At 42.2% G+C, this 20703-nt stretch overlaps 1 protein-coding gene across 1 annotated transcript in view; it reads right to left on the reverse strand.

Moving 5' to 3' along the window:
- Window positions 1-7252: 7252 nt before the first annotated feature.
- The window catches only part of LOC133153036 (carbohydrate sulfotransferase 8-like), a 59408-nt gene continuing 45957 nt past the window's right edge, over window positions 7253-20703 (reverse strand). Inside the window, exons 2-4 of the mRNA XM_061277058.1 lie at window positions 9474-9511; window positions 8320-8739; window positions 7253-8250 (exon numbers count right to left, since the gene is read on the reverse strand). Coding sequence (XP_061133042.1) covers window positions 7564-8250; window positions 8320-8739; window positions 9474-9511 — 1145 coding nt within the window. The 3' untranslated portion in view covers window positions 7253-7563. The remainder of the gene's footprint in view (window positions 8251-8319; window positions 8740-9473; window positions 9512-20703) is intronic.

Below are 20703 nucleotides of genomic sequence, written 5' to 3' on the forward strand. Positions count from 1 at the left end.
TACCGGTTCCAGTGGTGGTGAGTCCACTGTTGCAGTAGCCTGAGTATGTTGAAACTCAGAGTCCAAATGTTCATCAGGGTGAGAGTCTTTGAACAGGCTTGGGTGTATCTTTCTCAGATGTCGCCTGTTCCTCCTGCGTGTCCTCCCTGCCGGTGTCTGTACAGTGTAGGAGCGTGGTTCATCTCGCTGCCTGATGACAACCGCTGGCTCCCAGCCGCGTCGCGTCTGCATGTGCACCGTGTCTCCTGGGGTCAGCACTGGCAGTTGCTTTGCACGCTGGTCGTAGTGTTGCTTTTGCCGGGACTGCAAGTCCTGTATTCTTTCGAGAATATGCTGTGGGGATGACTGTTTCAGCACAGCACTGGAACATGGAAGTGTGCTGCGCAGGACTCTACCCACCAACATTTGTGCAGGCGTCAGGTTTAGTCCTGTCACCGGTGTGTTTCTCAGCGACAGCAACACTAGATGTGGGTCAGTGCCAGTCTGCACTGCTTTCTTCAGCGCGTGTTTTACCGTCTTTATGGCCCGCTCCGCCATTCCATTTGAAGAGGGAAAACCTGGGCTGGAGTGTGTGAGCTTGAACTCCCATGAAGCTGCAAATGACTGCATCTCATAGCTGGCGAATGGGACATGATCACTCACTACCTCCTTAGGTATCCCACTTCTGACACCATGTTGTGGCTTTATGCTCTGATACACTGTTGTAGTGTTGTCACTAACCGTGGGTTGCTTACTGGTTGTTTCACCAATAATACACGGAGGCAAGGATGCAGTACAAGTCGATCTTTTACTGCCCGCTCAGTCAACATCTCCCCAACTCTCAATACAGACAGACCACACAGTCGAGCACCGAGTGCTCGATTCCAATCTACCACAGGTATACGATTGATTGCGGTAGCTGGTCCAATTAAGAAGACCAAAATCTACCACTTCCATACGAAATCGTAGGAAGATTTTTTTTTTCCCCAGGTTGTCATTTTGTAAGTGCATTTGTTGAAGCAGATTGAGAATTGTCAAAGTTTGACAGATGCTTTCAAGACTTTGCTGACTGGAGCCAGTTGCTTCATTGATCATTTTCGGGAAAATGCCGAGGTGGATTTAAATGCATCAAAAATTGCAATGCACCTCAATTCGTCAGGTGTGGAAAAGGAAGTTTGAACTCTACAAGATGAAGTCCAGGGCTCATGAACAGTTCTGGAACTTACTGCAACTCTAACATGAGGAAATGTGGCATTTGTGCGAATCAACCTTTTCCCACATGAAGATTATGAAATCCAATTACCACCATGACTGATGATCATCTGGAAGCATGCTTGAAGCTGGACATCAGCAGTTACCTTGGTTGATGCCATTCAATACAAGTCATCAGAGTAAGGTAAGGGCAAACAATGTACATGTTGTATTGTGCAATTGGGTTCATGAAGTTATGCAAAAAATACTTTATTTATCCTAAAAAGTGAAAAATGAAGGAATACACAATATTAAATTGTATTAATAATAACTTAAATAAGGATAATATGGGAGAAATACATTTATGTTTTGCATTTTTATTGTAGGTAGATCATTTTGACTTGGTCATTTTATAAGTAGCTTGCAAGCTGAAAAGTACGTGCTATTGATTCTCTGTTCAAAAACGAATTTTAATTTGAGCCAGGCCATAAAAAAAATACCTTCACAACCAGCCTTGAGTAACAGCAGCATTATCTAGAATGTCTCTCAAGCATTTGCCATGAGACAAGCACTCCCCTCTGGCCATGTGGAGAAAGTTGAGGAAGAACATTGGGAACTTGCATTTATGATTGTTTTCTTTGTGAAGTTTTAAGTGAACGTGTGCGATTGGTGGAGCCCGGCTGTTTCTGCTCTTGCAGCCATTTGACATTCTGCTTGATGTCGAGATGAGTGTGTGAGTGTGTGTGTGTGCAGCGACACTTATTGTTCGTCACCTCCGAGAAGTAACGGGGGTAAAAAGGTGTCACTTTATTAATAGGCTGCTGTGTGTGTGTGTGTGTGCGTGTTTGCGGGCGTTCGCTTACAATGTACAGAAAAAGCCAGATAGCAACAAAACAGAAGCATTGCCTCAAGATGCTCCAAGTCGGCAATTATGGTTCCAAAAAAGCACAAAGAAACTATTTTCCCTCGGAGATGCCGTTTTGAGGCAAGTAGAAGTGCAATGACCCCGGTGCTGATAACTTTTTGTGTTTTCGGTCTACTCCGAATATTAGATTGAGATGCTTATTGAAAATGTGCGTGCGTCTTTTGTCCGGAACCGAGTCGACCCTTCCACCTCAGTGGACCCAGTCCATAGAGATGGTATGTTTTAACTGGGCTGTAGCACCCCCTAGCGGTGGTACCAACACTAAACATGTGCCAAGAATCCAACCCTGAACCTTAGAACTGCGAGGCAGACGTGCTAAACACTTACATTCCAGAATTGTAAACACGAGTTTCAATTATATCTGCACACAACAACATCACACCTGGAAAAACTAAAAAGTCCGCTTCGCTGCTAATATTTGCTTTGCTGTCACGACTTGAACGGCGCCATGTCGCCAATCACATCTTCTATGCATCACATAGCATCCTCTCATCCACCCCCCCCCCCCTCCCTCTCTGCACTCTGCACGCCTGGAGGGCAGCACCCACAGTCCTCATTAGAGTGCATGTGTCATGATGACATCAAGTGGCAACCTTGACTTATGCTTTATATTTTCACTTATCCATCAAGGCGCTGTCATGCACGCACACACACACGGTCTGAGGGGGGGGGGGGGGGGGGGGCCCGCCTAGAACGGGCGTCCGCCCTCGAGGGCCCTTTGCTGTTTCTCAAGACAAACTGCAGCCCGCCATGCTTTTGTTGAGCTCTGATGTGTCTTCTGCTTTGTCAACACTGAGGCCGCCGCAGTGACACCAGGCAAGGAGGGTGAAACGCAAAGATGGTTTGGGTGGGTCACTATGTTAGGAAGAAAGAAAAAGGGTGGCAGGCGGGGGTGGAGAAAGAGAAGGGCTTAGCGGAGGGTGCCATCTTCTCGTGTGGCCAGGGCCTCGGGCTGAATGGAGAGCGCTCTGTACAGCACACAGCGACCCAGGCTGATGACATTTTATGGTCATAACATGAAATGCCAGCAAGTTCTTTTGGTGGAAATACAGTTTTTCACAGTCGTGAGACTTTTGCACGTCATATTCATGTTGTTTTTTTTTGTGTGTGAAAAGGATTTTGGTGGTAACAAAAAAAGTAATCAGGAAAAATAAACATATATAGATGGCTGAACGATCGTGCTCGTTTGAATCAGGCGTGCTGGAGGAGAAAAAGATCTAAATCAGGCATTATGGTTGCCCTCGATGACTCGTGGTAGACACCACGGGAGAAAATAGATATTTCGGAGAGACCACAGCACCATCTACTGGTGGCGCAGGGAAGTGTTCATTTCCCTGTGTGCATTATCGCCAGAATAATGACTCATATTTTCGCATTTGTATGGCTCAAATAGTGTCTACCTAAAAATGCACATCACACTTGAATTTTTTTTTGAAAACAGAAAGTCAAATGAAACGACTTAATATATTCACCTTAATTGCTTTGACAGTGACATCAAGCAACTTTTTAAAAGTCACATCTAAAACTTGAGACTCCCTTCCTAAAAACCTATTGAGGGATTCCCAAAGGGTTGGAAGTGAACTGCTAGTTGGCGACCCCCCCCCCCCCCCCCCTTCGCCATCTTCCAGACCGCCTTCGGGTCCTCCAGATAACTCCTGCCTGATTATCACCGCGGGAGCTCCCAAAGCAATCCCGATATTAATTTAGTCCTCAGAAGGAAGCCCATCCATCCTGACTCGGAGAGACTTAGCTGCTGGACTTACCTGCGGCCTGCTAGCGGCATGATGTTGTCACGTTTCAAGCGATGGTCAGTTCGGACCCCTGTCTCCCTCATCTTCCCTCCATCGTCTTTCTTCTCACTTTTTCCATCACTGATCTCACTATTGCATAATACCGGTATGAACTTTATCACATCCAATGAGGAATTCATTTTTGGTAATAAAGTGTTGGTTGAAGAGAGGGGAGAAACTCTTCCGACAGTCTTCCAGTTTGTGTCTCGATCACAGGTGTCAAACTCAAGGCCCGGGGACCAGATACGGCCCGCCACATCATTTTATGTGGCCCGCGAAGACAAATTGTGCATCAATATCTTTTTTTTTTTTTAAATATTTGACCAGTTTTTACTCATCTGGTTTGAAAATGAGTTATTTGTCAGTTTTTTGAAGAGGTGATGCTAGTTGTGCTTGACTTTATGTCTCAAGAATCAATTAGTGAATGTGAACATGTAGAAGAGACAGCCGTTTGACATTTAAAATACATTTGGGGCTATGTTGTCGTTAAAGTGCTGGCAGGAGAATCTCAGCTTAAATGGCGTATAAATCAAAATGAAGCTGAGGGCATCACAAAATGTGGAGATATGATATTAGCTCAAGGTGAAAGAAGCACTTATAGTCCGTGGCGGCTGGTGAGACTTTTTGTTTATACATTCAGCTCCATTAAAGTTGCTGCATAAATCACGTTAATGGAAGATTGCATTCGATATGTAACAAGGAACTTGTCGACGTAAAGCGGTTAAAATACTGCGGGTGAATTTCACAAGGGAAAGAAATGAACGCTGTATTTTCGGGGTCCTCCTCGAGGCGTTGCGGTTGCTGAGTGAGCAAACGAGGCTAAGCTAAATATATGTGTTAAAAAAAATAATACAAGAGACAGCTTTAAAATGCTAAAGACAAATTTATTAGTAGACACGGGGGGGGGGGGGGTTGAGCCACCTGAAAAATGTCTTCCTGAAAAGTCACCATTTGATTGGCAGTGTAAAATAAGACAAAAGGCTTGAGACTGTAGCTATTTTTTTTTTCTTTTACACTTTTTTTTCTGACACAATTGCACCAACAGTTATACATTCACTTGTTACTTCGGTTACTGAATGATTTTAATTCACACGCACACGTCAAAAAATCGTGTTTTGCGGGAGCGGGGGCATTAAAAGCAATAATTATGATGCATTATTATTATTATTTTGCTAAGGGTGGGGCTATAATCAGCACAGAATTAAACCAAGACCTAATTAAAGATTAGATTTTGGAATTTTGCAAAAAGCCATCACAGATATAGTGGGAAAAAAGTATTAAGTCACCACCAAATTTGATTATAAGGAGTACTATAAGTGTCAATAATGTGCATTTCCACTCACTCATAAAAAAAAACAAAAACATTACAGAGCATTTTGTCACGTGAAGCACAAACTCCTGTAGCCAACCCAAAGAAAGTACCTCATATATTCCGACGTACCTTGTTTTAAAATGTCTGCCTTGGCTCTAGACTTTCTAATAGTGCACACTATAAGGCGAATAAAAAAACTTTAGTGCCATTTGTGTTGGAAGTTTCATATAAACATTTTTTTTATGCACCATACTGTTATTCTGAATAGTGATTGATAAATTGCGTTGTGCCAAAGTTGTGCCATCAAGCACAACGAACACAAAACTCATTTGGAGTCCAAGCTTGTCTTAAGCTCTTCAATTATTATTATTATTTTTTAATCGCTGGTGGCGACACACTGGCATCACAATCAATGACATCAAAACAAAAGTTAACTTCACTCCACTGATTATGTATAATATACTATATATATGTGTGTGTGTATAGACATATATATATATATATATATTAGAAATAGAAAAATATAGAATCATCTGAATGCCCATTATACAATTGTACAGAATAAAGAGTGGGAAAAAGCTTATACAAGGCTGCAGACTGGGTGTCAGTACAGTGTGTGTAGTTTTTTTTTTTTTGTGTGTAGTGTTGGGTACAGTGTTACTGACTGAGCAGTTCACAGGGAGTCAATAGGGAACATTTTGTAGCGAGAATTTACGAAGAAATTGTAGCCAAAAAAAAGTTACGCATTATTTGTCACAAACAGTTTCAAAATAGGACATTATTCCCCAGTGGAAAATTTACATTACATGAAATGTAGCTTGCAATAATTCTGACTGTTTGTGTCCGAAAAAATAAATCCATTTTATAATGAATATAGAGCAATAAGTGCAAATTTGGATTTAATTTTTAATACAGGACAGTTCAGTTTCAAAATTCACATGCAGCCATTAAGAGCATTTCCCCCCGACTGAGTTGTATTGTGGACCAATTGGGCGATTGTTTGCTTCAAAATCTGCCTAGCAACAAGTTGCCCCCACCCCCCCAACTGAATAATGTGGTTCGGAAAAAAAAATTCTAGTTCAATGATAAAAACTGAATTTACTCAGCTCAATTCAATTCATCTTTATTTATTCTGATAAAATTGATTTCAAAACAAATACAATAACTAGAATACAAACTTCTAAGTGCAGAACGTTTTGTACAAAATTCGACGAAATTCTCCTCGCTATTTATTTTTCTTAGATTGTCAAAGAAATAATTCTGCTTTGTTTTGTGAAATGCATAATGATTTGCATTGCTGCTCCCAACACACTTTGGAACGTCTGTACCATACCACAAACAGACAGCAACACGGTGTACCCTGTAAATAAATACCTGGATGCCCAAGTAAGTGACGAGTCGTATTTCAAAGCACAAACATAACAAGAGCATCAACGTACAAAAATGCTACCATCAGTTCTAGGCTGGAGACAAAGCTGGGGTTCATTCTGTGATTGTTTAGCAAATTCACGTTACCCATTTGACTTTAAAGTCTGTTGACCCCACCCCCTTCCAAAAAAAAGTCCTTTCAAAAGTTTAGAGTTAGTCAAAAGTTTGGTTAGAGCATCATTTGTTTGAAATATTATAACTGGTTAAAATTGAAGTTGCCAAATGTCGCCATCTAAAAGTTATTTCGGGTATTTTTCGATTCTTCCGCCATTTTGTTTCCCACACACCATATAATTCATATTAATCTGCATTTTTTTGTAGAATTATTTTCATTTTTAGTTTTTTTGTTTGTTATATGGACCCCCCTGATTTAGCCTTGGCCACCCCATGCCCCACCCCAAAGTTAAAAGCCTAGCTCCGCCCCTGATCGATGAGTATTTTTCGATTCTTCCGCCATTTTGTTTCCCACACACCATATAATTCATATTAATCAGCATTTTCTGTAGAATTATTTTCATTTTTAGTTTTTCTGTTTGTTATATGGACCCCCCTGATATAGCCTTGGCCACCCCATGCCCCACCCCAAAGTTAAAAGCCCAGCTCCGCCCCTGATCGATGAGAATCGTTAGTGTCGTGTAAGTAAAATATGTTGCATCAGTTACCCCAAAATCAAAATAAATGAACTTCTTGTCTACTTCCACATTTATTTTGACGTGACAGAAACTTTGGCTTCACAAAGCATTGCTCATAACCAATCTGGAAAAATCATTTATAAAGGCTTGACCAGGGTACGCTTATTGTCAAGCGGAAATCGAATGCAGCATTATACACATTTTTGCATCTTGTAATCTGGTACAAAGATTGTAAAAACAAAGGGAAAAAATCCTCAAACAAGACGACCGATGTGGAATAGCTGCAGAAGTGGCCACGCCAATCCATCAGTGTAAAGCCTGATAAGGTTTGGAGTAATTAAACATGAGATAGTCCATGTAGTAAAAGTCGTACACCCGCTGTCTCTCCACCGCGCCGATGCGCTCAAAATACTTTTGCGTGAGCTTCAACGACGTCCTCTCGTCGGACGTGTTCCGGTCCTTGAATTTGGGCAGCGTGAGGTTCCGCGGCGCCCCCACCAAGCGCAGCAGCAGATCGGCCTCCTCCTCCATGTTCTCAAACTTGCCGATGAAGTCGTAGTCAATGAGGCACGGGTTGCACAGTTGGTTGGCCGGTTCCCAGTGAATGTCTATGCCCACGGGCCGGTGCACGTCCAGCAGGTACTGCACAAACTCCTGGAAGGTGACTCCGTTGCCCGACGCCAAGGCCGACCTGGTGGCGTTGGGCCTGTACTTGGAGATGATGGGCCTCCCGAAGCCTTTGTGGTAGTAGTCGTTGGGGTTCTCGAACTTGTCCCTGTAGGCCGACACGACCCTCTCGAAAGGCTCTCGCACAAACATGACTTTGGTGTAGCTGTTCAGGCGGCGCATGATGCCCTGCCGGTCGAAACTGTTCAGGGTTTTCAAGAAGTTGCCGAAGTGGGCCGTATCGTGGGTGATGCTGTGAGGGTCAGACGTTACTCCTGCCAGGACCATCAAAGTCCGCTTCCAGTTGGAGCAGCCTGCTTTGGGTACCTGGATGATGGAAGGAAAATCGGTTTCATCAACTCGCCAACTGTATCATCACATTTGCGAGTTTTCTACCTGGCAGTAGAGGACCTTGTGCTTGTCCTCAACAAAGATGTTCTTCACTTGGTCCTGCGTGATGGTCTTGGAGACGTTGCTCTTGTACTTGGCGCACATCTTCTTAATGATCTGCCGGCGTCTCTCCAAGATGCTGAGGAGCTTCCGCCAATGCTGGAGGGGAAACAATCTTGAGAATGAAGTCAAAGAAGAAGAAGAGGAGGAGGAGGAGGGAGAGGTGTTGGTTCGCTGCATGGGTGGACTTGTTTTCAGGAGCTTGCGGTGCTTCTTGGAGATGCGCTGTGAGCCCAAGTCCTGTTCCTGGGATCCACCCATGACCAACTGTTCACTCTTCCAGAAATGCGGGAACTGGATGGGGGAGATTGGACTCGGAACCATGATGTCACCAACTTGGGGATCTTGATTTTCTCGCTCCTTGTCCTGTAATGAATCACACAGTGCAACGCTTAGTTATTAAATGAACCGCTAGATGGTGCTGTTGCGCTACAACAACAATTCTCCTGATGAAGTTCCACAGTGTGGCCAAACTCCTTCCTGGTGTTGCCATCATATAATTTAGGTGTCCCATAAACACTGAGTGGCATGTTTCATTTAGAATCTCCAACTGCCTGGTGGACCAACATGCCCAAGGCCACCGAGCATGCTGACATTTGATTTCAATAGAATAGTCTGATGGTGTCATCAAGTCACTTGACACATTTTACGAGTACGATGCGACGTTGATGTCCTTCCTGGATCTTGCTGGGATCATCCCTGCAGATGACGAGAAAGGCTTGGCGCCACGGCAGGATAAAGAAGTTGTAAAGAAACTTCACAATTTTAGTTTTCATTTCTCATATTCCAATACTTTTTGTGATATATTATGAACATTTTAGGTTTTGATTTGTTTTTTTAGGTTAAACGTCCACGACTTGGGATAAAGATTGTGATGCCACATTTAAGTCAATGAAAATAAAAAAAGTAAAAAAGTCTATTGAAGTTGACACACCATCAAAATGAATAATAATTTTAAAAAATGCCATATGTATATAGAATTAGGCTTCAAATTTTTTGGACACAATTCAAAACTTTGTGCTCCAAAGGTATCTGATATCAGACTGATATCAGGTGAGCTTGTGAATTTGTGTGTAAGTGTGTGCGTGGAGCAAACATACCTCCCTGGATTGCTGGACAATTCCATCAAGTTTCATATCTGCGGAGAAAGAATACAACAAATAAATAAAAAGCATGTTAACTATTCCATTGAGGCCTATGGAGACTATGAGTCGGTCACCATAGCGACGGGCGGGAACGTTATTGGCAGATTTAAGGAAGCGGAACCAATGATGTTTATTACACTGGACATTTGTTTTGTGCTCTATCGGACACAACCCGAAACATTTCCTAAAAGCAGCTGTCATTTAATCAGGCTGACAGTTGTAAGTGGGCCTACATGGCTGCTGATGGGTGCAAGTGGGGGGAGGGGGGGTGGTCTTGCTATGCGTGGACACCTCGGCCTAAGTGGCTTGTCACTTTCAATTTGGAGGGTGGGAGTGAAGGATAAGGGAAGTGCGGGGGGGGCAATCAAAACCTTCCCGACGTGATGCGGCCATGTTGGATTAGGGTACACTTGATCAAATGTCATCATTTTCTAATATGAACCATAATCATGCCTCGGTAAACTTTAGTGAGTTAATGACAATATAAAAAAATATATATATATCCTGCTGTCTTTTGTTTTGAAATGCGCCACTATTCTTTTAGATTAGCATGCTTGTTGTTTTGTTGCTCCCAAAGAAGAAAAGGAGGGGGAGGGAGGGGTGCAGGGGGCGAGCCATACGATATTTTCCAATCTTGTTTTGGTTCAGCTGTACTATTTGATCTCCTCACCCCTAATGATCGCTCCTGTAGGCTGTGTGGATCCATCACATGGTGTTGCCGTTTATGAAACACATAAATATTTAGCAACACACACACACACACACACACACAAAAGAGGAGGAGGCGGAGGGGGATACATTTACAAAAGCGTCTGCTAACGCGATGAGCCCCTCAGACGACCATCACGTCAACATACAAGGCCGCTTATCGATCTTGAAAGGCCCATCGAGGTGGTAATTGAAATCTCCCAAGGTCTAATTGCTTCCCTCTGGAGGAGTTTCTTTTTTTTCATTTTATTTTTTTAACACCCCGCCTCCGTCCCGTCATCTTTTATACATGTTTTCGTCTCGACTGTTGCTTAACCGCAACAACTGATGACGCCGGGTGTATTTTGTCAAGCCGGGAAGTTCAACACAACCTGTGGCGAGCGGGTTTAGCTAAGCTCATCCTGCTTTTTTTTTTTTTGCCCCACAGTCTAAGATTTTTCCCCTCCTTAATGTAATCTAGGTAAATGTAATTTCAAGCAAATTCCAAGGGAGAGGGGGGGGGGGGGGATTTGCAAACATCATTTATCTTTGTAGTGTCTATTTGGTTACGGGTAATAGCGTCTGCTTGATTGCAATTTCACAGCCGGTCAATTTCACTCAGCGTAACTTTACTATCGATTTTCACTGGTGTGCGTGGCAAACCAGCAATAAATTTCCAAAAAACTGACATGGAGGATGCAAATCGCATAATTTAACTGTGCGTGGAATCATTTTGCTGACAGAAGTTTCTGTGACAATTCTAATTGGCTCCTGAGCTTTGTCCTTCATTGCCCTCTACATTAAACCTTGAGAGTCTCACCTCTCTGCAGGGCCCCGAAAAAAATCCCATGAATATTCATGCGGGTGGTGCGACATGCTAGTGAGGGCCACATCATTATCACTACCCCCCCCCTTCTCCTCCACTTGAAGCCGTCTGACGGCGACGTGTATAATCCAGAAACTATTTTGAGGAGGGGCGGACAAAAAGGACAAAAACAACATGGAAATAATGAGCTTGTTAGACCAAACTGTGCTAAAGTGTTTTAAGTAGCGCAGACGCTGAGCGGTCTCCTTCAGCCGTCAAGTGGCGTCCCCCAAAATCTCTCATTAGTCGTTCTGTTGGAGAATGAAGGGGGCTTGAAATAAATTAATAATAATAATGAGATTAAGCTAACTTTTTTTTACAGACAGCACTGTGCTGCTTTGTGCAAATTGGAATCATGTGACTCCCCCCGAAGAAAATAAGGTGTCAAGTAAATCCGACTCCATTTTGTCACCTGGCAGAGTCCATTATTTTCTAAGTCCACTTGGTGTTCTCCTCCATGAGAACATAGTGACATCATCCCTACCGATTGGTATTATTTTCAGCTGTTCACAACTTCTCCGGCCTCTTCAGCACCTCCTCGCAGGGAGATGACATCTCCCATTAAAGAGGAAGAAACATTTTTTTTCCTTCCACCCAAATAACTGAATTAAATGGTGTTTCGTCATTCCCAATCCAAAATAATGAGCCAATTTGGAAAGGTCAAAGACACCCGTATTTTTTATTTTGCGGCCATTGTCGTAGGGCGGCTATTTGAAGTGCTGATGATGCAAGCGTCCTGACCTTCCTTAGACCTCCTCCACCTCGCAATCTCTTTCTTTCTTTTTATAACCGCATCTCAGAGGACGTGGTAAATAGAGAAATCCATAAAACGCTCTCTGCTTGCGAGCATCACACGATATGCTCTCAAACTTTGAACTTTAACCCCGGTCCAAGGCGACGTGCATAAATCTTTTGCACGTAATTCAAACGTGTCCCCTTCAATGCCATACTTCATGGTCATTTCAGTCGTAGAAGGAGGTCATATAAATTTGAATAGATCAGAAACCGTCATTCTTGTTTTTTTTTGTTTTCTTCCAAAGCACAACTTAGAGAATCAAACCCGAGCACAGAAACTACACCGATAGGAAAAGACCGATTTACAGACAGATCCTTCTCCGAGTGCATTCAAGGATATCGAGGATGCAAACAGTCATGGGGCACGTTGCCATGGCAACAAGGAGTCTTCTGGGACGGGGCGGGGATGCGTAAACAAACGCAGAGTGTCAGCTGCGAGATCGGGGTTAAGTGAATTAGCACAGGCGAGGCGAGACACACCGGGCTCTTAAATTGCCACTAATCTTATTCGCGCACTGTGCGGTTTATGACCTTTGACACACAAGCACACAAAGCAATACAATCGAAAAGGAAGTAACCGAATCACAGGGAAAAAAAAGAATTGCAACAGCATACTTGAATCAGCGTTTCGAAGAGCGCGTGGTGCTTGACGCGAGACCAAGCTAGTGTTAGACAATGGATAAAAGGAGCACCCCAAGGTGCCATGATGGGGGATACTGAAATGTCTTAGTTAAGCCTCCCCGCTCACCTCGATTTGTGGCCGAGAAGCGGAATCGCGGCCGTCAATCTTTCGTCCAACCTCGTCTGTGAGTTAAGTGTCACGACTTGCCTTCATGGACAGCAAGAAACCGTTGTTCTCGTCCGTAGCAACCGATTAGCCTCCAGCGTGGCTCCCCTATAAACTTGCCTCAGCGTCTCCCTCATTATCATTCTTTATCAGCAACCCCAACCCAGTGCCCTCGTCCAAAGTTGTGATCTTGGCCCAAAAAAAAAAAAATCGCTCTTCCACTTTGCGCTGCCCTCGGGCGAGGGCCTTAGTGATCAGCTAGACAATGTAAGCAGCCTGCGGCCAGAAAAAACACAAACTACTTTGAATGCTAAATAAAAATGCCTGTAGTTATGTTATAATTATTTAGTGGTATAAATATAATATAAATTATAATTTATCTTGTGTTTTTTTATTTATTTAAGCAATAACAAACAATAATAACTGACAAAAAAATATTCAACATTATTGCCGCCTATGACCAATTACTAGAAAAACAATTACACAGTTTTTAATAACGCTGTCTCAGCAGCAATTTCATCAGTAGGAATATATATTTTTTTCATTAAGCAGCAGCTCTAAAGATATAAATTAAAAACAACTATTGAGATAAAAAGTTTTTCCAACAGTCACGTCAAATATTCATCAGGCACAACCTCAACTGCCTCATAACACATTTGGAAATCAAAAATGACATGACTTCAAAAAGAGCCATATTTTTTTAAACACATTCAATCCTGCAAACTGCTACTCTGTATTAAATATAAAATCCAAAAGAATATAAATATTACAATCCCTGCCTACCATGAAAATTATGCGAAGTCTGTCAATGTTTATTCTAAGCCTCTGTGCTAATGAACATATGTATGTGTTAAAAAAAAAAAACTGACACTCCCTCTCGACCCAAAATAACACACATCAGGCACTCCTAGAGCACAGGTTAGCTACATTTTACACACCTGCTGTCAAGAGAGTGTGTGTGTGAGTCTGCATGTGTGTATTTATTCCACGGGAGGAAAAAAAAAAACTCAAAAATGTCAAACTTCTGCCAAGCGAAAACACTGACACAAATGGGGAGCCCCAAAATAAAAACCCTGCATAACTTTCACACTCAATATTTGTTTCTGTTATCCACAATTGTCACTAGTCTGCATTGATTAACCGCTTCTTCAATTTTTCAAACTCCGAAAACTGACCCCATCTGCTCCATGACAGCTGAAACAGTTCACCTTCCATTTCCTTACATTTTTTTTCCCCTCCCGCCATTGTGTTCACAAAATAGTCTTGCCTAAAGAATTGAGTCACAAATTTTCCAAGGCAAAGCACCCGATGTCAGAATCTGTCTGATTCACCGGCTTGTGCATTTAAAGTGATCGCACAGGCCGAGCGTTTTCTCCGCTTCCGACGTGTCAGACTCTCGACTGTCAGCGAGAACGCCGGAAAGGTGAACAGAGCGGCGCGCTCGCCTCGGATATGCCGCTAATTTGACAGTGCCCGGAGAGGCCGCGGAATAATTGGAGTAGCATTTACGTGCTGACAGAAAGAACCCAGCAATCAAAGTGTCTCACTTTTCACAAACACGACCGCCATTTTGCACTCCAGACAAGTTTGTTTACTTAAAGAGGGAGTAGATTCATTTGACAAACTAGATATGTGGCCTTTTGTCTGGCCTGGATCAACCAGGAGTGTAGGAATATTGGATGTCTGATGGAGCAGCTCTCTTCAAAGTACCTCGAGTCAGGAAGAAAAATGTGTGGCTGTCCAACGTACGAAAAAAAAAAGCAGCAGGCTCACACTCATTTCCAGTAAAAGACTCGTAGCTTCAAGTCAGAGGCGGGTGGATCTTCCAATTAGCAACACGTCTGGAGATTCAGGAGGGAATTACCGGCATCGTTCAAAACCAAACCATCACTTACAATACAGCAGCTCACAATGAAACATCCCAAGAAGACAAATGCGAAGGAATAGCAATCAAAATTGCTCTTTCTACAAAAGTGCAAAGAATACCAATGGAATTTGACGTTTCTAAGAAAAGTACAAAAGTTGGAGTTTCTGAGTGGAAAAAAGTGAATCCGAAAATCACTGGACATTTTTAGACTAGGAAAAATCGTCTGAATAAAAAATTGCAATGGAATATTAATGAAAGCTGGAGTTTCTGACGAAGACAAGTGTACTGGAATACTAAACAAATTTGGACTATCTGAATTGCCACGGAATACTAAAGAAAGTTTCCGAAGCAATTCATCCGAATGAAAGTTTCTGACCAGGAGAAGTGCAAAGAAACAAAATCAGAGTGCAATGGAATACCAATGAAAAAAAAAAAGTACTGGTCTGGTTGAAAATGTGGCTTGTCAGACTTTGGAGGCGTTGGGATTCAGAGGTTCCACTGCTGATGACACTTTTGAAAGCTTCTTCACTGAAGTTGTGTCGTGTCTTCCAGATGGTCAGTGAAGATTTGGCCCGCGGTGCTTGACAGAAGGCTTCAAACTCTGACTAGGTCTCATTTGCACACTTGTCTTTCCTCTCGTTTCCTTGGTATCAGTCACGCCATTTTGCTTCTCCTCCATCCCGCCCACCGCCCACCTCCCGCATCTGATTCTTCCCTCGCTGGCTGACAGGATATGCATTCTCGCCCTCCCACCACCTTATCGAGATCTCTGGATGTCACGTTTTGGCTCCATCGCCTGTCTTGAGTCTCTCGTTGTGAAAAAATCTTTTACTAACAACCACTTGGAAAATTAACATTAGAAATATGTAGATTGATTTTTTTTTTCTACCCAGAGGTTCTCCAGAATTTTCCAACATCGAATTTCGATGCCAAGTTGTCAAAATTGCTTTTGAAGCTCATTAGGGAAACTAGCGTCACGGCGTTTGTTATTGTACGACGAATAAAGATGCAGTTAGCATCCATTAAGCTAGCGGTGATGGAGGTTAGCCTCAAGTCGTTAGCCTACTCCTTTTGCTAGCTTCTATTACCCATGAATAAGTTACACAATTGGCAGCTCCGCTTACTTGTTCGGACAGGTCGGGACGACTCAATTATTTGTATACGAGAATTGCAAAAAAAAAAATACTTTTCCATTATGTGTCCGATTCCAATAACTAAATGAATGCGCTAAACACAAACTCCATTTGGGCACGGCTATCAATCATAAAAGCAAGATGACTTGTAGTAGAAGCACAAAGCTACTAATGGAGAATGACAGACTGACAGCGGGAGAGTGAGCTGAGTCACTGTGGGCGTGCGAGCAATGAATAAAAGAAGAGGCCAGCTGTCTGGATATCTCGCGCCGTCTTGCCGCTCCTTTGATACCAACACCGTTCCCGCCGCGCTCCCTCGGTAATCCTGCTCATTACGCTATGTTGTCCCTCTGTTCCTCGACCGCCGCCAAGAAGACGGAGGGGAGCAGGAAGGAAGCCAATGTGCCTACTCACTGTAGGATCACTTCCATTTCCATTGATTCCATGCCAGAAAACGGACATGGTAGGACATATTTTCAAAATGACGTCCATACGGGAACTTGTGCCATCTAGTGGAGGAGTTGTTGTTGTCCCAATTTAATGTAATTCTCTAATTACCTGCTACGCATTGGCTGGGATTCACCGATGATTAAAAATGATTTTACTATCTTCACGGGCTCTTGCTCTTTATTCCGTAGAATAACTTTGATGCTACGGTTCACTCGTGTTAGATGGTGTCGGCAAAAATGCTTGGCAAATAAACATCACTCTTCAGCAAATTCCCCAGTTGGAGTTTATCAAAGAACAAGGCTAGCAGAGGAAGTTCTGTCCATGTTTTGTCGGCTATGTTTGAATATTTTTGCTTGACTTTCAAATGAGCAAAAATCGGGAAATTGGTTGGGTAAAATTGGAGGATTGCTGAGGCTCTGATAAAATTACAAAGTATCATGATAAAAAAAACAACAACATTGTCCTATTTCTCATTGTGGGGTACAAAGTTCTGTTCCGTTCAATCAGTTTCAATTCTTCATCGTGTCCTTGAAAATTTTTACTTGGTACGGCTACTTTTCATCATAATAAACAATTTTTTTTCCCCCCCTTTACCAATCGAAAAAACTATTTTCCTGCCTCTGCTGTCGCAGCCTAAATAACTAAATAAGAATTGATTTTGGAAAACAGTCGATGTGGAGGTGAATGTCAGAACATTCCGAGCTCATTCTCGAGTCTTTGTGCGTTTCGACTCGGCAGTCAGTCGTTTCAGGTTAAAGATACGCTTTCTCCAGAAGGGTTTGTTATTATTATGCTGCTGCTGCTGCGTCCGCTGGCTGTTTGATGCTGCTGACCTAAAACTTAAAGCTTATTTTATCAACACAGCCAGTTTGGACAGTTTTGCGAGCAAGTTTTCCCTGCCTTGTCGGATCGCCTTTTTTTTTGGTTTTGTGCTTTGTTGTGAGTAAAAGTTACAAAAGAGAACTAGACTGTCCCTTTTTTAACTGTGATGAGCAGACGGCACTTTGTGACCTAAAAATGCTCTCTGCTAGTTTGTTAAATTACTAATAACGTTCACTCAGTCAGCATGTATTATTTCGATGTGACGGGTTTCTGGCTAAGCCCGGTCGAAGGTCCGTGGACCAAACAAACGTCAATCAGAAGTAAATATTTTATATTTTGGTTTGTTGGTGTTTTGAATTTATTTGACGATTGGATTAACAGTAAATAAATTCAAAATAACATCTAGAATGACTTTTTTTTTTTTAAAATCGGGAATTCAAGGCACTGTTAAACTTTTTCCCTACATGATTTGTAATTTGACATTTAAACATGTACTTACATGTATTTGCCCAAACGTACTTTCGACGCTGATTTAAAAAAAAAGAAAAAAAGAAAGATATATTTAGATTTTTGTTTTTTAAGTTTGACCTATAAGAGCTATGCGAAATGTCATACGGTAGAATTCCACTTTTGTTTTTAAACTTCCAAACATCCAAAAGACAACACATTTTGGAAGTAGCAATTCTTCAAATTGCACAGCTTTGACAACATGTCGAAATGTGTAAAACAAAACAAAAAGAAAATAGGGAGCTCAGACAGTGATGACATGACACCGAGAGACAGAGCTGGAGCAACATGGATCAAAAAGAGACACAAGAAAGTTATCCCCAAATAAATAAAGAAAAGGGTGAATAGCAGTAGAGTGTAACAATACGTGACCCAAATACGACAAGGGAGTCAAAGAAAAGGAGAAGTTGACAACGTGCTCTCTGCTGCCTCTCACTCTATCATCATCACTCCATTCAGGTTTCTCATCCACATCATGTCACTCCCAAGCTACCTTTTTTCTCTGCTTGACTTCTTGCAAAGATTCTATTTTTTTTTCCATCGTACAGCATACTGCCAGAACTTATTTTGCTTTATCGTCACATTTGATTTTGATTACAAAAATCCGCAAGGGGTGTGCAATTTTTTTTCTTTGACAGTTGATTTATACAAATTTGTTTCTGTTGTCGTTTAGAAAAAATAAAATAAAAATGAATTATTTAATATAATAATTATTATTATTTGTTAATAATTATAAATAATAATAATTTATTAATAATTATATTCTAATTAATTTTTAATTAAAACAATCAATTATCCAAAATCAAATCCAACTCCTAATCGATTAATCATGCCTGGATACCGAAACTACAAAAATTAGTTTGCGGATTGCTTTTGCCCCATGTCCTGAATGTCACTCGAATATTTTATTGATGATGATTGACAATCGGGTGATTGCCATCCTGGGAGACAATTTCAAAGCAAACAGCCAAGGGGAATGAGGCGGGCCCGTCCGGCTGCGGCGCCTCCTAATGACGGCGGCCCACAAACCCACATAGCGTGATGGATCAGCGTCGTGCTTCATGTCAGCAGCAGCAGCGTATGAGGCATTATTGATGACAAACACTTAAAAGGTTATTAAAGCTTCAGCTTCAGGCCACAGGCTGACAGCCAGGAGCCTCGGTCAGCCGGCGATTGGTCAGGTAATGAATAAATAAACGACCCGCTTAGCCCAAAATAATACGGCGCTACGTTAAAAGCAGGACGGTTTTTAGTCAAGAGTAGACTTAGGGCTAATGTTAGCATGTTGCTGGTTTGTTTTTGCAGCATTCATAGCAAAAGGGTGTGTTTTGCCGTTTTTATTGCATGGCCCAAAATATATCCATCGTTTTTTAGCATGCTAACCCTTTTGCGGCTTTATTTTCGATGGACATGCCAATCGACTTCGGTGAAATGTATCAAACCAAAGTGTTTTATTTGCAATGATTTCCTCCAACTTGCTTCACCTGTTCCCCAACCTTTATTTAGCTCACATCATCGATCCCGGAAGTCTACGGCAGTCGTCAAGGAGACAAGTAGTGTTAAAGCTCCCCGAGTGCCAGTCACACTTTTAACGGCACCTGCTGTTTGGTGTTGCTTGTCTTCCAACCTGAGGAAAGTTGCATCGACGTGATGCAACGCCGGGTGTGGTTTTGAAACTCTAAATGGCGTGCGGGGATTCGGAAGCGAGGCCCCCCGCTGGTGTGCATGTGGAACTTATTAAACTAATTAAAAAAATATTTAGTGGCAACGGGGACGCTGCTGAGTGAGCATACTAATTGAACCGCGGCAAACCAAAACGAGAATACCGCTCTGTGAATAATTTTAATACTTGGAGAAATAGTTTCACTTTTTATTTTCATAAAGTGCTTTTAAATCTTATCCCATTTTTTAGGTTGCAGTTCAAACGAGAGCTGCTAACATGCTGTTAGTTTGCTAACATATTGTAGCAATCAAACTTTAGTTAGCTATTTCGCAGTTCGAACGAGAGCTGATTAACCGCAAACTGTTAGCTTACTAACATACTGTAGCAACCAAACTACAGTTAGCTATTTTTCAGTTCAAATGAGAGCGGATCAACTGCTAACACGCTAACTGTTCATTTGCTAGCACGCTGTAGCAACCAAACTTTAACTACAGTTAGTTGTTTTGAATTACAATCGACAAAATACGAACAAGGCCGATCAATAAAGTTTACATTTGGTTTGATAATCAGTTGCAGTTTTTAATGAGAATTCATCCTGGATTTAGTAGCTGTTTTTTTGTTGAAGCCAAGCTGCTAGCGTTTGATACTGGTTTTGGACTTCTGTTCATTTTGTATTTTCAATCACATCCGTGCTGCTAAATGACATTGCTCTGGATGAATAATGTTATGTGCTGTTGTTTTTATATTGTTTTCATGCGCGTTAATGATCCATCTAGCTGATGTGAGGATTTTATGATTAAATCCGCAAAGTCCCATCAAAGGCTTGCAACCCAGCTACGAACGACCACTAATGAAAAAAATGGCGCGTTTGATAATTCCGCTTGGTCATACGGCAACAGATGGCGTCTTCGGTGTGAGCGTGTGCATATAAAACAGGATCCACACTTAGGAGCTGCCAAGAAAGCATGAAAAAAAACAAAAATTATAGCGAGGGGCGCCCACGCGTGGTGAAGCTGGCTGTCCCGTCAGGATGCCTTGCTCTCATTCGCACTAGTTGCTTTTGGAATTCATCCAAGATAGATGGAGACCTTGAATGCCTCACCTCACATAACCTTTCTGGCTTTTCTGTAATTTTTCCTTCACCTGATTGATGAAAGGCCATATTTGTGAGATGCAACAATGACAAATAAAATGCTGCAGGAACAGGTAGAACGTCATTTCAACTCGTCCTTGCAATTCTCAACTCCCAAATAATAGCAACACGATTAAGGCATCACTCACTTTGCATTCTGCAAGTCCTTGAAGCAAAAAAAAAAAAACCCCTGCGAAATAAATTCCGATTTTTTTTTTTCCCGAAATACATTCGACATCTTTTAAGGCAACACTTTTTCACTAGTTAGTTTTTTTGCCGGGGGGCAAAAAGTCCAAATCCTAACAGGTTATGAGTGACGATCATACATACCTACAGCGTGTGCAGCAGATGGTGCACAGCAGACACACACATGCGCGCACACACACTCACATCGACGTTACACACACATGCACGCACGCGATGACGTATGCTAGGTGTTGGCTTCTTGATACATGCGGTCATGGCTAAAATTGTGTG

The sequence above is a fragment of the Syngnathus typhle genome, linkage group LG4 (genome assembly GCF_033458585.1).
Source record: "Syngnathus typhle isolate RoL2023-S1 ecotype Sweden linkage group LG4, RoL_Styp_1.0, whole genome shotgun sequence".
NCBI classification, from domain to species: Eukaryota; Metazoa; Chordata; class Actinopteri; order Syngnathiformes; family Syngnathidae; genus Syngnathus; species Syngnathus typhle.